This window comes from Lineus longissimus, chromosome 10 (assembly GCF_910592395.1).
Source record: "Lineus longissimus chromosome 10, tnLinLong1.2, whole genome shotgun sequence".
In the NCBI taxonomy this organism is placed as follows: domain Eukaryota; kingdom Metazoa; phylum Nemertea; class Pilidiophora; order Heteronemertea; family Lineidae; genus Lineus; species Lineus longissimus.
Genome location: NC_088317.1, coordinates 1,030,004 through 1,050,534, shown reverse-complemented (window position 1 = coordinate 1,050,534; position 20,531 = coordinate 1,030,004). Strand labels below are relative to the sequence as shown.

General features: G+C 42.4%; 1 protein-coding gene across 1 annotated transcript in view; it reads right to left on the bottom strand.

Moving 5' to 3' along the window:
- Positions 1-369: 369 nt before the first annotated feature.
- Positions 370-20,531, bottom strand: part of LOC135494602 (delta and Notch-like epidermal growth factor-related receptor) — a 35,598-nt gene continuing 15,436 nt past the window's right edge. Inside the window, exons 5-13 of the mRNA XM_064782727.1 lie at positions 13,102-13,238; positions 12,573-12,711; positions 5,376-5,475; positions 4,907-5,037; positions 3,281-3,423; positions 2,993-3,086; positions 2,750-2,884; positions 2,139-2,358; positions 370-1,936 (exon numbers count right to left, since the gene is read on the bottom strand). Coding sequence (XP_064638797.1) covers positions 1,801-1,936; positions 2,139-2,358; positions 2,750-2,884; positions 2,993-3,086; positions 3,281-3,423; positions 4,907-5,037; positions 5,376-5,475; positions 12,573-12,711; positions 13,102-13,238 — 1,235 coding nt within the window. The 3' untranslated portion in view covers positions 370-1,800. The remainder of the gene's footprint in view (positions 1,937-2,138; positions 2,359-2,749; positions 2,885-2,992; positions 3,087-3,280; positions 3,424-4,906; positions 5,038-5,375; positions 5,476-12,572; positions 12,712-13,101; positions 13,239-20,531) is intronic.

The window sequence follows — 20,531 nt, the reverse complement described above, 5'->3', positions numbered from 1 at the left end:
ATTGACCATTCACACAAGTAGATTTATTCACACCGGCGCCACTGAAGTGCGGGTGTGGGACATCATGTATTTAAACATCGTCTGCTAGGACATACAGTTGTGCGAGTTCACTAGAGCTTGCTCTTTACATATTATCTTTACATGTCCTCATCAGAAGGCAGTGGAACTCCAGGACAGGGGAAAATGATTTGAAGACGATGATTCATGATAATGGTGATATTTTCTCAAGCAAAACGACTACAACAACATTCCGTCTTGGCCGTGAAGACAATGTCACAACCTAGTCTCTGCTATCCAGCTTTTGACACATCTTCTACAAGTCAATGTGTTGCTGTCTGATCAACTTTTAATCAACGAGAAGTCTAACAGTTTAGTAAAATACATAACTTTAATACATCAATTAAATACACCTTTTGCAACTTATACAGAAGGAGGATAATTATACAAAGATAAATCTGATACGATTGAGACTGGCATTATAGTTGACTGCCTCTCACTCCAAGGGACAAATTTCTGTGGCTGTGCGTACGTCTTCCTAACCTCATTTTACATGAATTTCTTTAACAAATCCTAACTGATATCAAACATCAATCCCATCGTAACAACTTATGACACTAGAGAGAAGTGAACTTAACTCCGAATACTGGAAACAAGAGCAAGAAGCACATGATATTGTTTAACAGTTAGAAACCTCTCATTCAAACTTTGTACAATTTTATTGGATACATGTATATTACAAAGTTCTAACACTACAATTTACATGAATATTTACAATTCTTTTGTGAGCACTATATAAAATTATGCTACAGCTAAGGCTAATGAAGTTGATTTTATGTATCTTGTCACTGCCCTCAACTAATTTTGACGCAATGAAAAAGTTCACCAAACAAGAGGCTTGTTCCGTATATTTTTGCCTAGTGAATTATAAAGCTGAAGATAACTAAAAGTGGAGAATCTTTTCACTTATAGTTTCCGGCTTCTTCTTCTTCTGGTTCAGGATTGTAACTGTAGACAGTCTGTCCAATCTGTCCTGGAGAGTCCAAGCACAGAGCCACATAGCTTTGTGGTGAGGATGGTGTCCTTTCTGTTCTTCTTTAACTTGTAGTCTAATCAATTGAGAGAGCTGTGATTGGAACGGCCAATGCCTCACCGAGTACTTGTGGCATTTTGGAGATGAATTTGAGTATATCAGATGGCTTGGTATGGATTTCAGGTGATTCATGACATCCAATTATATGACAACCACCAATTTTCAAACCTATACAACATATGCGCATGTTTAGTCTACGACTCCACAGATACAAAGATGACCATCCACGAGAAGACATCATATCAGGCCTACATGAAGGAAAAAGCTATTTACAAGAGAGTTCTTCTGAACACTGGTTCTCATGCTAGCCAACCACCAAATACTGCTGAAAATTGATCCTCTCAGGAAAATACCCTGAATCTGTATAATCAAAGACAGCCCAGTGACAGAAGCTGCAGCTGACTTCTAGTTCACTTTGACAACAACGCAGTGACTCCAGAGGGAACGCGCATGGATGGCAAGATGATGACGGTGATCGTTCATTGGCACTGTGCTCTGTGACATCATATACATTACCACGCAGCATTGATTATAGAAGCACGTGAGTGGTGTGGCACTCACGTCAGGCCATCATTTTGCTGTCCATGGTCACGTTTCCAGTCCAATATGGCGGCAATGCGCTTCAGGTACAATAGAAATCCCAGCCCTGACCTGCCCTGAACCAGTATAATGAGCATCATGAAACAAAACCTTGAACATGGATATTCAGATCATACTTTCTTCGGCTTGAGTGAAACTGGTACCGGCGTATTCATGGAGTTGTCACCATAGTTGATCGTTGTAGCTTCATAGATGGCGTCCACGGACGGGCGGGGGCATGTCACGCTGCTGATGTCGATTTTCTCACTGAAATGATAATCAACAAGATCTACTTTAACCTAACATTTCAGTCATGAGGTGTTTCAGGGGTATTCTTCTTATAGATGATAAAAAGAATGAAATGTTAGGAAATTACTCTTGAAAAGAACTTATTGAAATGAGATCTGATCTATCATTGCAATGTGGTTTGTTAGTTGTCATGTGCAAATAAAGGTGGCACTTTACTTACTCCTTATAACGCTGGTACTTCAGCTTCCTCCAGTCCAGGAGCTCATATGTGCGATATAGCCGGCAATAGCATCCGAGGAGGACAAGTAATGCGATGAGTAGGGCGCCACCTAGCGTGCCCATGATGATGTAGAGGTTGTGGAGGTGGTAGTGCGTGGAATGGAGCGCGGGTAGATGGAAGTGACTGTCATCGGCTGGCGTAGGAATCTTGTTTGGTATTGCTGAATGATAAAGGTCAAATCATAAAACAATAACCTCGGCGTCAAGGTCAAGGTCAGAAAATGAAACTAAAGACACTATGAGGTGGGCACAGCCGGGATTTTCATTGAGAAGACATCATTTTGCCTGAGGAAGGGGCTGTCTCCAAAATGAGGGATTTTGGCAGTCGTGAATCTCAACGTTGGCTTTCAGCATTGGGGCTTTTCAAATTGAAAATGGAAGTAATTCGATCACTCCCCCTCCCCCTTGACTACGTCTATCAAGAGAGCATTCAATAAAGTATTGACAGGACCTCCCATGTTGTAGAGACAAGATTGTTATCTTTGGTGAAAAGGCATGATACTCCCCATCACATCTCACCATGAGCTTATTGTGCCTGCTGGTCTTACTTACAATGCCGGTGACAATTCCTGCCAACATAGGGGGCAGCACAGTGGCAGACGTAGCCGTCGACGATGTCCTGGCACGTGGCGCCGTACAGACACGGATGCGACAGGCACTCATTGATGTCCACGTCACACATTTTACCTGAAATTGAGGGATCAATCCATGAATCAATAATCAATCGCACTGAGGGACATTGCTGATATCAACATACCTTGCTCATGCTACACTAGAGGGCCATTGCAGACTTACCACTAAAGCCCGGCTGACAGAGGCACTGGTGTGTGTTCCCACGGTCTACACAGGTTGCGTTAGCTGCACAGGGATTCGGCTTACACAGGTCAACCTGAAAAAGACAGATTCTTTCTCATAGTTTACAACTTTACAACTAATTAAAGCTGAATAAGACTACCTCCAACACAATGCCTGAAAGGTATATAGTGGCATTGGCTGATTGGATCAGCAGCTGACATATTTATGTTGTTCTGTGCAAGCTTTGGGTAAGGCCAACAGTGATATCGGAATGAAGACAAAACGAACCTTTACAGAACAATCGCTACCAGTGTACCCTCTTCCACACTGGCATTCCCAGCTGTTGAGTTTGTCGACACATTTCCCATGATTCTTGCAAGGCGATGATACGCATTCATCGTAGTCGACCTCACAGCGCTCACCTCCAGTTCCTAACGAGATTGAAAACAAATCATTACTAAAGAATTGCCCTTGTTCTTAAAGGACAAGATGATAATGATACAGATAGTTCCTTTTCTGCTAAGTAGAGGTCTCCTGGTGCATTTTCTCAATACATGATGTCCTTCAAGAGTGGCCAGAATAGACTACAGAATTCACAAATACAACAGCGATCTTGAATGGCCCTGTACTTAAAGTGTTTCGATCACAGTCAAAATATCAAGGGACCATGATGGAATTTTCTACGACCTCTACTCACGTAGCTACAGTGATGGGATCCCTGGCAACCAATGATGATTGGTGACTGGGGAAAGGCTCTATGGCCACTCATGACTTCTTTCCGTAGCAATTTAATTGTATGGTATTAGAGATGATTTAGTGGTGGCGCGGGGCAACAGGTTGGCCACTTGCAGATACACACCGTTAACAGCGAGTTGCGGCTAGATATTCTCAACTTGGGTTTTCAAAGGTTTAGGACAGAAAGGAACCAGTTGGGGGTCAATTCTGCCAGTGATTATGAAGGTAGAGGACCCAACTGATGCAGTTTTCAACAGGTTACATCTGTGGGGTTGGGCGTCTGCATGAACAGGTTCTGGGATTTCCTGGTAAGCACCCCCTCTATTTTTGGAAAAATCTTTGAAACTGGCAAAAAATGTTGCTGCGTTAATACTGGATCTATTTCTACCCTTGGTCAGGAAGCATTTTCAATGAATTCATTGACCAATGATGATGGGCAATTTATCCAGAGATGCAGAAGACACATCACGTGTTGAGAGCAGAGCAGACGATGGAACAGAGACACGTCTGCTTCAGTTGAGGATTAGTGTCTCGGTCATGTCTGGAAATGATCAGAGACTGCTCCTGCAGAATGAAGAATAACGTCTCCCGAACACTGGCATTTACCTCTTCACCAAGAGAAGCTTATCCCTGTTGTTCACCCAGACTTGTCTGGGGGCGGAATGTCAAAATGTCACTAAACTGGAGATTAGTTGATGGTTTGTGGACATCAAGGCTTGATCCAGGGATCAAAGTGATGAAAAGGTCCCAGGATCCCAAGATGAGGAAGGATACAAGTTTTAAGCCAGAGTAAAAGTAGAGAGAGAAGATTAAAGGGCTGATACTACCAACTGAAGCCACATCATCCCAGGGACGTTAGATTTTTAAACAGAATCACCTTCACAAGCTCTTGTCAGTATAAACTATTCAGTCTGGGTGATCTTATTCCAAAACCAATATGTATCTTGAGTGACAAAGAATCACAATCTTGTTCATGCTGCCTCAAGCGAAAAACGCAATTTAGGAAGTCACCATGTCATCATCGTCAACATGACATAGGATGATTATGTTGACTCGTCATTTTTTATGCGATACGAACCAACCAGTTCCGTGCTGGCGGCGTCAATATGGCAATGAGGGCGCGTGCTGTAGGCAGCATCAGTGACAGTGGTGGGCTATCCTCTTGAGACAGTGACTTACCAGGCAAACAGTAACACTGAAACCCATTGACGAGGTCCTTACACAGTCCGTGGACACTGCATGGGTTTGACGCACACTCGTTGATGTCCTCCTCACAGGTTAGACCCTGAAATCCAGGTGGACACTTGCATCTAGAAATAGGGAGAGGGATAATGGTAAGAGGGAAAGTGGCAGTAACTACATGTAGGTGGAGATATACAGTTCTCTTGCCAGTTCAGCTCCACACACTCTTTGAAGCACCACTTTAGGACAGCCCTGCTGTTGAAGCTCACCATTTTTTTAGTTTTTTGCCGATGAACTTGTTCATCTAAATCACATTTTTCTCCAGGAAAATCCTAGTTTTCTGATGACGAGGCAAAAGAAAAGCCACACCCATTTCCTAAACGTGGCTGATGAGAATGATGGAATCAAAGTCTAGGGACACCTTGGTTGACCCATCAAATATTCGAACACAAAACCAATGACTCACATGTAGCTCGTGTCGTTACCGATGCATGTTCCTTGATTCTTGCAGGGATTTAGATCGCAGAGATTCTCTAACTTTTCTTCACAATGGTCGCCAGTATAACCTAGTAGAAATGAAAGCGGAGAAATATTGAAACTTTCCCATCAGAAAATATCAAAGCATGTTATCATACACTGCGTTAGCAAGAATGTGAGTTATATATTGTTTTACTAGTGAGATCAATAGCACAACAATTCCTATTAAGGTAGTATAGATCGTGACTAACCAGGGTATAATATCATTCTGAAGATATAGACATCTGAATAGATGAGATGTAGAAACCTTGATGGTCAAGATGGTACAACCTAATTATCACCTCCATTCTCACCAAACCATCTCAAAACTGGATTAGCCGTAATATGATGAAATATAGTGTCACTGTCACAACAGAGTCAATCAATTATGTGTGCTCATCAACTAATGGAATGTCGATATGACTCGTCCAATAGGAAGTAAATTAGTGCACATGATGATTACACTACTCAACGTTTATCGATTTCGGAAACTGATTGAATAGATATTTTTTAAAGCCGCCGTCAACCATTTCATTAGGAGGCATGATTGAATGGCATTTTTTCAAAATGTCTGTATAACCAGCTAGAAGAGTCAACAGCTGGGCAAACCGAGTTACTCAACACAGAACATGACAAATGGAGCATTCTTAAACACACCTCATAACTACATCAATCGCGGGAATTTCTTGTGCCTCATTAGGCTGCCGTCGCTGTAGTCTCGTCTCAGAAACGGACGTGTCCAACTGATGCGGACCACAACGTTATCATCACTTATTCTACATCATTAGGTAGCAAAAGTTTGGCCGCAGTGCGAGGTACGTGTCCAAATTGAATTGGCAAATTGACGTCACATCTGTGGTCGACTGCTACCTGGCCCGCAGGGATACGTGAGTGATTTGATGAAAGGTTTCGTCCACAGCTACAAGTTTGAGTACATTATTATTCAAATTGCAGCTCAAAGATAAAATCACAATGATTATTCAATAGTAGTGCCTTTCAATTCTCCCTATAGTCTATAACACGAGAAAACTGCACTCAATGACGTCTGATGATTTCGCACATGAAATGATTGCTAGGTTGTTTCCCTATCTCACCTCGCTCAGCGGATGGACAGCAACCCAAACCAATCAAAATGGACACGGAGCATCTGCGATTATGAATTAGATCAGAGATGTCATAAGCATCGACACAATAGATCAATCAATCCTCCAGAATTGGAGAATGTGTAAGCAGTGGCAGTCGCACCTGGTCCCAGATTTGTAAGGAAAAGCCTGAGTGAATTGGATAAGGTCTACAAGGTTGTCCCTCTCAAAAGGTCAAAAGTGATGCCAGAGATTCAAAACTTCTCTCAGCTGCAAGAGGATCCTTTGGCAGACCTCACATTTATCAACATAAGAGACATCTTGAAGCTATTCAAGTTCATCTTGACCCAGCAAGGGTTAGCATCCATCAACAGAAGCACATCACAATTCTGTGAATTTCAACGCCCGAAGCGTCAAGATGGTTCAAGTAACAAGTTAACTAACACACACTTCAAATACGTTACAATATTAGCCAAATCTAGCCGAACTTAACGACAGATGTGATCCTTAAGTGGTCATTTCAAAATAAGTGATCAATTGGTCTTGTCTGAGAGAGTCCAAGGAAATGGGTAAAACGTGTCTCTGCCTAAGTAGGCTGATTGGTATGTTGAAGGGGCCTCGTCGTGTGATTGGTATTTCTGAACAGATCTGGACACTCGGTGAGAGATAGGATTGTAGTTGGCAACATGTTGTAAGAGGAGTGGAAAGCAATTCAAGCTAGAGGAGCCTCAACCAATTGTTTTTTCTTGACGACCATCAGATCTGCTTTCGCTACAAGGACACCTACTAAAAGCAGCAACAGCCCAAATAGCTGTTGTACAAAGTCTCAAAGAGTGACTATGAATGATGGCTGGCGAAATTCTGCTTCATCCTAGTAATTTCTCATGTGGTCAAAGTGTGTCCAGTCCATGTTGAGATGAGCATTCCACAAGTTCCATTATTTCAGATACAGCCTCTCATAAGGAGATTGCTACTTATTTTAGGAAAGTTTTTTGGGCCCTAGGAGTCTTTTACAAAACACAAAGAGTACAATGGCACCTCGAGTAGCCTGGACAAAAAAACATCTCGGCAGTAAATGTGTTGTACGGAAAGGGCACATGACATCAAAGGGAGTGTGATTAAATTATCCTGGTTTTCCTGAGAGCAGACGGAACGAGGCAGCCGAGCTGGCATTAAACGTCTGCCCGCTCTCTCAGTTCATAATGTTATTACCAGCTAGAGGTTTTACGCATACAGCGGGTGAATCGTATTATTGCCGTCGAGATCGCTGCTACAGTATGGCAGGAAAATTACACAGATCTCTGGGGGGTTTGGTTCATGAAAGATTCAGAGGATTTTGTGAATTTGTGTCAGGTCAGACCGGTAGATTATTACATTCATTGGGGGATCAGGGTCAAAACCAGCGTACTGAGACGTGGTTGGTAAATGTGTTGTACGGAACAAATTCATCTCTGATGTGTTGGATTGGGTAAAGAGAGCTCAGGTCTTTCTCTGAAAATGCAAACCACACTGAATCGCACTGAGATGAGAAATGAGAAGCCTAAAATGAGAAGCCTCATCACAAAACCTTGAATGCACAAGGGGGTTAGACTTTGTAGAGAGTGACCCGGTGGGGGTGGGGGAAGGGAGCAAGTTGTGACATTGCCCTCTGTCTGTTAACTGCACTTGAATTCATCCCCAAGCAATGAGTACACCAACAGAAGCAAGCTTCAACAACAGCCTCTGGCTGTGATTCCATCCGGTATACTAATCACAACAGATTGGACCAAATTAGGTGTAATTGTCAAGTCAGATGGGGATTGAGGAAGGAGACGTCTTGTTAGTGCAATTCCGCTATTGGTTTGATCTTCTGTTTGGGGGCGATTCGAATCTGTTTTTTTCTTGTGATCTTTAACCTCGGGCGCAATCCTGTTTTCATGTCCTCTGATATCCAGTGACATATTACAAGGAATCATCATTTTATTAGGGTATCATTATTGTCCGTGTATTCTCTTGGTGATATCCCTTATCAGTAAAGTTTCTGTCTAAAGCACACTCTAAGACCAGTTGATCAATACACCATCAACCAACTCCAGCCACAGATTCTCAAGAAGTAAGCCTGGTCATCCTTTAATGACGACACCAGTTTTTCTAGTCATCCTTTCATGAATATGCAAGTTTATCTCATAAGATATAAAAAGATCTGTACTCGGCAGCAGAGGAGTCAAAGGGATACTGAGAGGATGTTTTATGAAGAGATGGAGCATTCCTTGGAGGACCTGAAAGATGATGCTCACAATATCTGGCCTTCATCCAAGCTGATCATGATCAGAATTTCTTCTTCCCCTTCTTCTTCAGCGTCCAAGCGCTGCACAATGAACGATTGTTGTTGCAGTGATGGCACCCATGACAACGTGATAATTGAAGTGCGGAATCCTAGAAAAACAACTGACCATTATCGTAGAGCACAACAACATTTTTCTGACAGCTGTAGAGGAAAATAACACACAACTTGATATCATTCATAATGTCGTGGATAGAAAAGAAAGTATCTTTGTCATGCGTTCTCCATCTTCACCTTTTTAGCAAGCATAGACCTTACTTGTTTTAGGAATAAGCAGATGCTTTTTGACCCAAAAAATAACGTCCACCCCGGTAACATGACCATTCAACCTCGGTCCCATGAGTGGTCGTGTTACCATGGTTCCACTGTATGTCAAGCCTTTTACAATTTAAAAATCTTATGTGATGCTTTCCTCAATTGTGTACTCCTTGGCTGGCTTATAATGTCTTAAATCTTCCTTTACAAATCAGTAATCTCTACATCACGAGAGCTGGTATTAGATCACATGAAAGAGGAATATTCTTGAAGCCATGTACAGAGAGGGCTTACCATATTGGGTCTTACAATACAAAGGTCTTCAAAAATTTAATGACTTTTAGGAATGGTAATTTGAAGTTACTTCATGCAGAAGGCATTAGGTTCAGTTGAAATGATAGAGACACTGATCGAGTCATGGGGCGGGTTGGTCTCTGAAGACAGGGTTTGTAAACACGCTGGTCCTCTGTACACAGTATCGCTGACCGGATATTTGACATGGTTTCATCATGACCATTATCCAGGCATAATCAGGCATAGGTAGTTAAGGGACACAAACAAGGACTGATAACACCGGAGCACCTATACAAAGGGTTTAGTTCAGGATCCGTCGGACAGAGTCTGTCAAGTCTTCTTGCAAGATCTCAAACTCAACTTATCCCGATTTCCAAAAACGTGCAAAAACCCTTCACTTTGCCATTTAGCAAATGGGTCTTAACAACAGTCCCATATTCCCCGCTGATAAAAGCACACAAGATGCTTTGCAAGAGATTTTTAAGGTCAACCCTTCGCTGACATTTTGCACCATTATGTAATAAGCCAGTGAACTTTGCCGCGAGAGATTTCTCTACCTCACAAAGAAGCAACCCCACATTACTTGCGAGCTTTTGAAACTGAAGATGAGGATGTTGCTATTCTTGGTAGCAGCTTCATGTGGTGGCTTTACAACATTAGATAATAGCCAAGGATTGCTACTTCAATGACAACAATCGGTGCTGTTCTTTCTTGCGAGGAGATGTTCCCCTAATATAAGAAATGTATACCCAAACCTGAGGCCTGCTTCGGCCACAACAATTTGAAAACAACAATAATCAAATTTTTCATAGAATATTTCAAACACATCTTGCAAGAAATCATTGCCCATTTTCTGATCCAGTATTTGCCTTGCCTCAGGGAAACACCCACGTGAAAGTCTTCAACATCAAAACCCCCATTGTGGAAACTGTTGATTGTGCAAATGAAGAAACAAGATATCTCTGTCTGTCGACTAAATACGGCATCATCCAACTCCCTCCCACAACTGAGATCACGATAAATGTCAAACTCGTTTCTTGGTGACAATCACAAGCGGAACTGCCACATAGTCTTCATGCTACCACACACAGATCCAGGGGGCGTTGCAACCCCTGCATATCCTCCTTAAAAGGGGACCAGGCCTCCTGTGCAGGGTAACGGTAATCTTTGTTTAGAAATTGTTCGAATACTCGTGAAAACAATCCCCAAACACTCGGTCTAATCATCAGCGGATGCCTCTGGATGGGAGAAATACCGATATTGCATCTACCCAGGAAAGTACAAACTATTCAAGCAAGCGATCGAATGTGAAAGCTTGTGTGTTTGACTCCTGCCCTTCACTGCCTCGTATTCCCCGAGAAGAGAGATTGATCGGACGGCCTGTCTGCCACGCCACTTCAAATCAGCCATTGTTTTAGAGCATGAATAATTGGCGATGTGATAGAACGCTTCAATACGTCAGCTCGGTAAATACCGGACCGTTGTGGCTGGGTATGTTTGAGTGGTGAGATGAAATACGATCTATAACTACAAGTTGAATCAATATGACAATTTTTTTAGGAAAACGTTTTCAGCAGCAGTCGACGTACGTCTGCTTCTGCTTTCTCTTCTTCTTGTTAAGTCCTTCAAGCCCTTCAAGCCCTTCAAGCCCTTCAAGCCTGCTATTTAGATTTACTCGGTAGCCCATCTTAACTTCCACTCTGTCTCCGTACAGTTGATTCTGCATATTGATACCATGTGGCCTGATTTCTTGTCGGAGGACTTTGTGAAGTTGGCAGTCCCGTTTAGTGCATGGCTCATTGTCATTGATTTCTTGAAATCCACTCAATCTTGATCACGAAAATCAGTCAACAGGCTAAATCCCTCAAAGCCAAATTCATTTATATTCTAAACGCCCAAATCCGATGTTTGCAATTCACCAATAAAACAAAGATAAACATGCATTATTTATTTGTCTAATGGGCAAAATAATTGCGACTGTCGTCGTTGGGATTACTGAACAAATTGCCTGATTATCGCAACCATTTATGTGCTGTCGTGACGAGGGGCTCTGATCCCTGGTTCATACAAGCTAGCCAATCAAAAGTCTCAGACAACCATATGGGTGAATGAGGTAAATTTAGCAAGGAGAGCTGTCTGGATTCTCTCCGCTATTTCGTTTCTGATTATCATCGATTCCGCCTAGTAACTGGTATCACACAAATATTTAGCCAGTCGTCGGGCACAACTCCAAATTCTGCATGTCTGCATGGGTGTCTGCTGACTCCGAAGCAGATTGAACGCTCACGGCAATACCATTGGTTAAATTCTCCTCCATTAAGACTATTGCAATCGGCAGAAAGAAATGAGAATTTTGAGCAATTCCGCGATAGATGAGTGACACTTTGCTCAGATTTACCATCACTTAACAGAACCGAAGGAGATTTCACCAAGGCAGGATTTCATTACGAAGCAATATGTGCCGGGATTATTGGCATTATTTGAAATGAATCGAGAAGCCTTCACACTCAACGCAGATTTATTACAGAGATTGGGCAAAATTTAGAAAAGTTTTAGCAAATAACCGCGCATTTCTAAGAATGCCATTGGCGATCGATGCTGTGATTTCCTCTCAATGAAGATATCAGTGGATGCTGTCTTGTAAGATGCCAAAATGATGATTGCAATTAGCAGAAGAACTTCTGCCATTTCAGCTCACCATTTCGATAATAATAAAAAACAAGAGTGCTCTCTTCCACTTAGAGACTCAAAGAAGTGCTTTACAAGATAGCAACAACACTTAGTACAAGCAGCGTCTGCTTGGGAGACATTGATCTGTTAAGTGGTTTCTCTTACCATGTTGTCTTCCATTAACATTTTACACAAACTAATCGCCACTTCTGATAGAATACTCTTGTTTACGTCATGAGTTTGAAAAGTTTGCAAAGGAAGGAAAGCCACTCATAACAGCTTCATTCAAGGTCATGTTGACATTGTCACAGTAACAGACTTCACATGTCTTGTAAGAATGCTGTATCGGCTTGTTCAGTCTCAACCATTCTCGAAGCAGGCAAGAAAATAGGTCATATCGCGAAGAAGAAAAATATGTCTGGGCATATTGCCCAAAGCTACCATCACACCAAGTTTTAGCCATCCAGCAGGTTTTTGCCTTTATTCCTCCTTTAATGAAGTCATGAGAGACAGGTTAACTTACCCAGAATGCATGAGCAGCTGTAGTCTGTCCCGTTATTGGTACATGTTGCTCCATTCAAACAGGGCGCACTGTAACATGCGTCAGTATCCTCACAGTAGCGCCCCCTAGCCCCGGGACAACATGAGCAAGTGTACGTTTTCTGCAAGAGAAAGATATGGTCATCGAGTGTGGTCAGACACAGGGTTCGATGTTACATAGTGGTGTCCTCTCACCAAGGACAGCACAAGCAAGCATATTATCAGCAAGTCCCCTTCATAGCTCAACTGTCTTGTAGTAACATCCCCACAGCTAATATATTGATCACTTGATTGAATGCATCCTGTTCTCCACTATGGCCTGGGGTTGTCGATTTCTCCCTGGTTGATGAGATATCGTGGTTTCTATCATGAGACACAAAATCGCTGAGAAATATCGACATGAACCATATCTCAAATTCCAAGAGGACTAAAGTTTTCTTGTCAGCTGGTAACTGGTTTCCTATTTCTTGATATGTAATGCCGATTCAGATATGGTTTACATCTATACTTACATCATGTAACTGTGTCACACAGTGCCCCCTATTGTTGCAGTTGTCTACTATATCTGACGGTGAGCAGTGGTTGGGTTTGACGGTGACATTGAGTCGTAGTCCCAGTCGACACTGGAACAAACTGTCATTGGTTTTGGCTGCAAAGACAACAAACGAGAAAGTTTATTACTTTCAATAAACACGAGGACATAAACTTAAATCCCTATAGAGGGCGCAGTGAGTTACATGCCTTTCAGGGCCTGTACGAATAGCTGGTATTGAATATAAAGGATGTCAAACGACATCACAACGCAAGAACAACGATGGAATGAAAACACTAGGCTAGGAATTGTCCTTGGCAAGTTATCAAGACAGAGTGGACCTCCCTAAGTACTCATCTATTCAAATACAAAATGATTTAAGACCAAGAGAAGCAAAAGAGAGTTAGTGCTGATTTCAAGTATACAACATTCTAGGTGCATTTGAAAGAAAGAAAAAAACTCATGCAAATGTTTTGTCAAGCTGTAAAAAAAGTCTTAATCAAGGCCTCGGACAAATTTGGCAAGAAATTTTTTAAAAGATGAGCCATACTGAGCAGTCACCATGGAGTGAGTCAACACTTTCAACATGTGAGGTGCCTCTAACAATGCTATTTTGATCTCCAAACTGCTATATATTGCTACCCAGGCATCCCCGGTCCTGTTGCAGATATTGCCAAATGACCACAAACATTCTCTTCACAATAAATCATGTAAAATGACCACAGAGTCCACAACTCGATTACAGTTGACAAGCACCTTGACAACCAGGGGTCGTTTTTTACTCACAGAATAAGGAGATGCATTCATAAGAGGTTAGCCTCTATTTGTAGGAAATCGACAAACGATACCTCTATCTTGTTTAGGCTGGTTTAACTTGTAATGAAGGAGGAAGGAAATGGAGCTGGGAATGATTACGTGATGTGTTTGGAGATTACGTGGGCACCGGGCCAAAGTGACGGACGACCAACGTTCTTAGAGAGATGGGCAAGAGGCCAGAATTGACCAAGTGGTCTAATAGCGGATGAGAAATAAATGCCCAGCACACAAGATACATTCTCCATATTACAAGTGGTTCTGTGTCTGCAACACAGACAGCCAGCCTCTTCTACCTGTCTACTAACTTGCCACAAGCAGATCTGCAGACAGTTGATTCCCGACCACGTCACCACCTCATTCTTAGACATGACACGTCCAAGACAGTGCCACAAATTGCTTGCCTATCCATCACTATCAGACTAAAATATCACTCAAAAACTCATTTCTGCCAAGACATCCGGGTAGCATAATTCTACTGTTGACAAACCGCCACAGTCATTTCAAAACTCATCACGTTGAAGCAATGCCAATGGGAAATTAGGAGATGTCCTGACCAGCACTCGGTGTTAAAAACAGCCACATTGGAAGGGTTACTGCATTAAGGTCCAATCAGAGCAACGGTAACCACACAAAACGAAAAGCTGTTCTTAGCATGAAATTTCCGAATGGGATGAATTTGTCTTTTATCTTACAGATGTTTCAACCCGTACCACATCACCCCACGCAACGACCGACAACTTCATCATTCATCCTCGCACCTGCTGTGGCATTTCCTTCATCATGGCATCTCTTCCCCGTCGTCGAAGACAATCAGCTCTTAAATGATTTCCTGCCATAGGTTCTCATCCTCGTTATCTAAATGTCATCGGAAATGTCATCGAATGCGGAGACAGCCAACGATAAAAGGTGCAGGTGTAAGCTGTCTGTGGTGGAGCAGTTAAGCCTCGACAGGAAAAAATTAATTACCAACTCTGATCTGACATGTCAGATGATGAGATTGTGAAAAGCTGAAGTGCATTTGCACTGTTCTGACTGCATCCACAGACCCGGGATTTGTCCCTGGATGAACCAGCTCAGATCTGACCCACCAACACCTTGATATAACTTAGAGAGAACACTCATGAACAGATGATAACACCCACATGACACTTAAATCACTGGACATTATGGACAGGGCCAGAAATAGCATGCTTTTATCGATTTTGGCCAAGAATGTGTCGGATAATACTAAATATAGAACTCACATCAGCTGGGTATGCATCTTGGGATTGGACAACGGCGGAATAACTTGTTATTTTGATCGATACAACTTCTGGGGCGGGTTGTTATGTCTCTGATTAAGACTGACATGGAGGATATGCAGGCAGCCACTCTCAGTGTTTTCATTAGAAAACTTTCCTCTAAAGTACATTTCTCAAGTGACGTGCTTTGATTTGCCACTGAAGTCATCTTTCATCGATTTGTCTTCCTTAGTTTCTCGTCTTGCGGAGATGATTCCTAGCGATCGTTCCTCCTGGCGATGCTTAAGGGGATCGTCATTAGGACCATCACGGAAATGATTGCTTTGAATTGCTAGCTCTTGTAGAGGGCTGTCTTTGTGACTCAAATATTTGTAACAACTGCCTCAGGCTGTGATCTGACGTTTGCTTAATTGGCTGCCTCCAAATTGGATGAATATGATCAGGAATCTTCAGCGTTCTAGAAGAATGGACCTTCAATTAAGGCAAGGCTGAAGCAGTCATGGAACCACATGAGATACTCCCCGCCCACACAGCCATCACCTGCGGCAGGGGTTACTTTAGTCTTCCCTTTTACAGAGAGCTAATTATAACCTTCATTGAATCAAGTGGCTAATAGCAGAGAATGTCACTATGTTTATACTAAATGTAAGTAATCACCAGTGTCAAGTTCCTTCGTCTTGAAAGGGAGACTATGAGGAGTAGCCTGGTGGGCATGGTTAAGTTACATGAAGTGGCTGGTAGGTGTCTCTACTATCTCACAGTCATTTGTCAGTGGGAGACCATCAGCTGGACCCCTACCTCCTGCCTATAGTCCTCCTTTAAACCTCAGATTGCACTCATAACCCATCTCCTTAAACAAATAATTCCGTCAGAAATATACCGGTACTACAGAAACCAATCTTCGTTCTCAGCCTCTCATCTTCTGTTGAATAATTAATAAATGATATCTGGACTACTTATTCATCAAAGTCCTCGCTTAATTACGTCTACTATGCGTATGTTTGAATAAGTTCAGATACACATTGGTGTTTTATCATCACTCTCATGAATACATGAGAGCACGATAGCAGGAGGGATGTTGTTCAATGGATCTTTGATATTAATAATTGTTAAGTAGAAGAAGTTATCAAAAACTAGGAAAATCACAGTAGAAATGGCACCATCAGAGAGCACTGGTCTAAAGCTTTCCAATGAATGGTCATGTCAGTAGGTTTACTGATGTTCCCATCAGAGAGCACTGGTCTAAAGCTTTCCAATGAATGGTCATGTCAGTAGGTTTACTGATGGCACCATCAGAAAGCACTGGTCTAAAGCTTTCCAATGAATGGTCATGTCAGTAGGTTTACTGATGGCACCATCAGAGAGAACTGGTCTTTTTTAACCTGCTTGAAAGCTCCACCAGCTCCAGAAGGATATGTCTTCCAGTCAAAGACTCTGACATTCACATGGACATAATTTCCCTCTCTGCACGAACAACATCTGCCTGCCTGTGGCCGCATTTAGCTGGTTGATGCAAACTGGTTTGATGAGAACAATATTTCTCCCCACATCAACTATGCAATGGATGGTAATGCCCTACAGCAAATTCGCTCTATGCATGCAACCTTTTTACCAACGAGGAACAGTTTATCCGGGATATTTTATCACCAGACAAATGTGGCTGATAGATCTGTTTCATAATGGGTTCAGGTTTTGTGAAAAGATACCACAAGACTTTTTTCACTGATATACATTTTGGCTTGAATAGCACGGTTTTTCCCATAGTGGCAAATGACGTCATGTTTCCCAAGCCAGCCATTACACAACGAGAATAGAAGATATTCATTGAATGTTGCTTCTCGTGCTGTACCACTGCAACGAAGGAAATTAACTCTGAATGCTAAAGGTCTCAATCAGCTTTGAGCCAACACTACTATACTAACACAGCACTCCTCTTAAAATGCATCAAGTTTTTTCCCCGTGGTTCTTTGAGGAAGGAGTACGGAGTGAATCAACGTTACTTGTCACTAATCCACAGTGCCAGGTTGCAGTGTAGAGGGCGTTCAAAGCCTGATTCTTGTCATTTTCCTCCCACATTGGGTTGATACCTGTCATGTCTTTCCCCACAAAGCTACTCCTGCTCCATCTCCTCAACTCATTTCCATCTCTTTTAACAAAATCACCCGAAAAAGACAGCCAGGCATTGACAATATGCTTGATAGCACTTGAGTAGCACACCGAGAGAGAATCGGAAATATCTTGGAGCTAAATCGAAACTCGTCAATGTAACATCAAAGCTGATAGGATATGAACATGATATAAAAAGTGCCACTTAGACAAGGCGCGGAGGAGGATGGGAGAGATTAAATTAGCCGAGATCACGTCTCAAAGCAGATGTACGTTGATGTCATTCTGTTTACCAAATTTAAGGCGTAGTTTTCTAGATGGTAGAGAGATAAACGGATCAAACGTGATGGAAGTTGAGATGAGAAAATAGTCTATACCATACCGCATGATGCACCCATGGCCCAGAGATAAACCTGAAATATACTCTTATACATGTACGTGCATTGGAAGAAAACTTCCTCAAACATATCTCAGGGAGTCTTGTCCATCCATCATAAACTCACATCGAACTCCTAGACTATTTGTATAATGTCAGTTGTTGCCGGCTTCGATTCCAACTTCGAACATGTTTATGCAGTGTTTGACTTGCTCTCTGATATATTCGAAAGTGATTCCTAATCGACCTGCGTGGCATGCCAAGAATATGGATATCCTCTCCAATGGTGCAGAGTTCCAGGTAAAACCATCTGAACACACTCGAAGCAGAATACATGATTCATGACGTAGAGAGTCGGGCCTACTTCTCACTGTCAATGGGCGCTTTACACACTTCAAGACCTTCAGCGGGATTGGGGACTGCATTTTCCAATGGTTTTGAGAGCTGGCAAGGAGTGCTGCTGGAAGGTCTTGAGCAGTTCTTAATGACCTGAATGGACTTGGTTGTCAGATGACGAATTTGCCCCAGACACAATGTCAAAACGTTTCAGCTCTGGCAACAGCGCTCGCGTTCTCTCTGATCTCCAGGCTGAGAATGTGATAGTTAAACGGCAAATGTGCTTACTTGACATAACCTCAGCACCTACTATCGAGACCGGGTGGCAATGAGTCGACATTTTGAGCAGTTCTTGGTGGAATCGGTTGACCTCAAATCGTCTCCCAGCGTTAGAGACATTGTAGCTGTATTTTGCTACATCTTTACCTCTATAATAAGGACACCCCTGTACAGCAGTGTTCAGCCCAAAGAGTGTGTCATCAGAGAGGTATACTACATATTTCAGTAAATTATCCAATTCTGACAATTATCCCAAAATAGCCAGAAACCATGTACGCACGCAAGAGGTCTGTAAGATCCGATGAATAATACATTCGATTCTGATGATGAGTAATATCTATCTGTCTCTGACCATGATGCATTATTCACATGATATGAATTCATCACAGTATAACATACTCATACTAAAGGTTAACACCAGGTCAAGGTCATCGAGGGATATCCGATGGACCAATTAAGGGCTGACCATAGGCACTACCAATCTGGCTAGAACCTGAAATTCTAAAGTAATAAGAACTCTAAAATATAATGAGACTAACGTTTTTTAGTACCCCATCCCTGTTACCAGGACGGCAATTATAAGACTAGGAGAACTGCCCTACCATTCATCATCAAGGTGATTCACAGCCTATCTGTTGCAAATATCTTTTCAGCAGAAGAATCTTTTTCTTCAAGTCATTTATAAGTTTAACTCCTGGCTGAATTGTTATGAACAGCACGTTACTATCATAATTAGACTAACTTAGGCCATCTTTGACCCGAGGGGAGCAATTATACTCCTGTGGTAACGAAACCACATCGAGCAACAAGACTGCCGCCTTCAGAACACAGCATCCCAGCGGCAATCAGGCCAAAGAAGTACTTTATAGATGATTAGTTGACCGCCAGCAATATCTTCCCAAGTCCAGAGCTGACCCGAGGTTCTATCATTAAGAGGCCAAGTTTTTGTAGGCGTGGGTATTAGCGTCATCGTCATTGTGTTCTGTAAATGTCATTACGGTTGGCAATGATGAATCCTATTTGGCCAAGAGGCGGAGTTTTTCTGGTCTGGCTGTTGTTAGGGATGTCGCTGTTCTGCGAATGTCACTTCTGCAGGAGATAATGATGCCTTTTCAGCCAAACGGAAGCCTGGAAAAAGTGGCCATTCTAAAGTGGGCTCAGGGATCTCGGCCTGGATGCTTAGTCGGCATGAGCAGTGATGAGAACCAATGCTTTTATTGTAAACGAACTTTACCAAAGGAGATAACGCTAAATTCAGCTGACGCTGGCATTTTTCTCCAACACCAATTGAGCAATGGGCTATGGTTATCATATGATACTAGTTGTTTATTCCTGGTACATGAAGATGACGTGATGTGGCAAGTGATGTGATTTTTCAGCACTACGCATGCTGTTGTTTGGGGGGAAAATCCTAAGGGTCCCAGATCGTATTTGAAAGAGGGTCACTGCTTGTGTGCTTCTTTAGGCTTGGCAGAGAGAACCAATCATCTCGGTGCCTTACCTAAGAACACACAAGTCAAACGTCCACCATGACCTCTATCTGCAGATAACTCCTCCACTCTCATCATACGCCACTCTTGATTAGATGTCTCCATCATTGATTATGGCAGGAATGTCACTCATGGCCCGCAGAGCACGCCTGATGAACCTCCCTAATTCCTCGAGTATTTCTTCATAAGCTAAGATCGATGGCATGCAGTGGCTTTCTTTAATCGCAGAATCACGTCCCTTATTGATTCGCCAGTTGTAGATGACTTTTTCATGGCAGGAATTCATGTCTGAGAAGGACTTCTTGCCTGTTTGTTGGGAAGGAACGTGAGGCTGGTCCTGATAATGGATTACTGTCAGTCTGCTTGTGGCATGCAATCAACTTCAAACATTGGATCCGTAATGACATTCTACACTGGAGAAGTTTTTAGAAGCTGCAATATACTCTCCTAATTTGCTGTGAGACTCAGTAACCCCAGCCAATAAGAAACACTTAATGAGGCAACTTAGGACAACCCAATATAACTTCTCTTTGATAAAACAGACTACAGCTTTCCAGCAATCTGTCTCTGTCAGTGCAGCAAGATAAACTTTCAAAGGGGAGCGACAACAAAACCAAGTTGCACAATAAGGACAGATTATCAATGGCATCTGCCCTTTGTTTTGATGTCTTCAGAACTTGGAGTGCAACTAACACTAACTTTTGTAACTGTTCGATAACGATGTTAGTAAAGTGCAAATGCAAGATATACAGGGTGTATCGCAAAC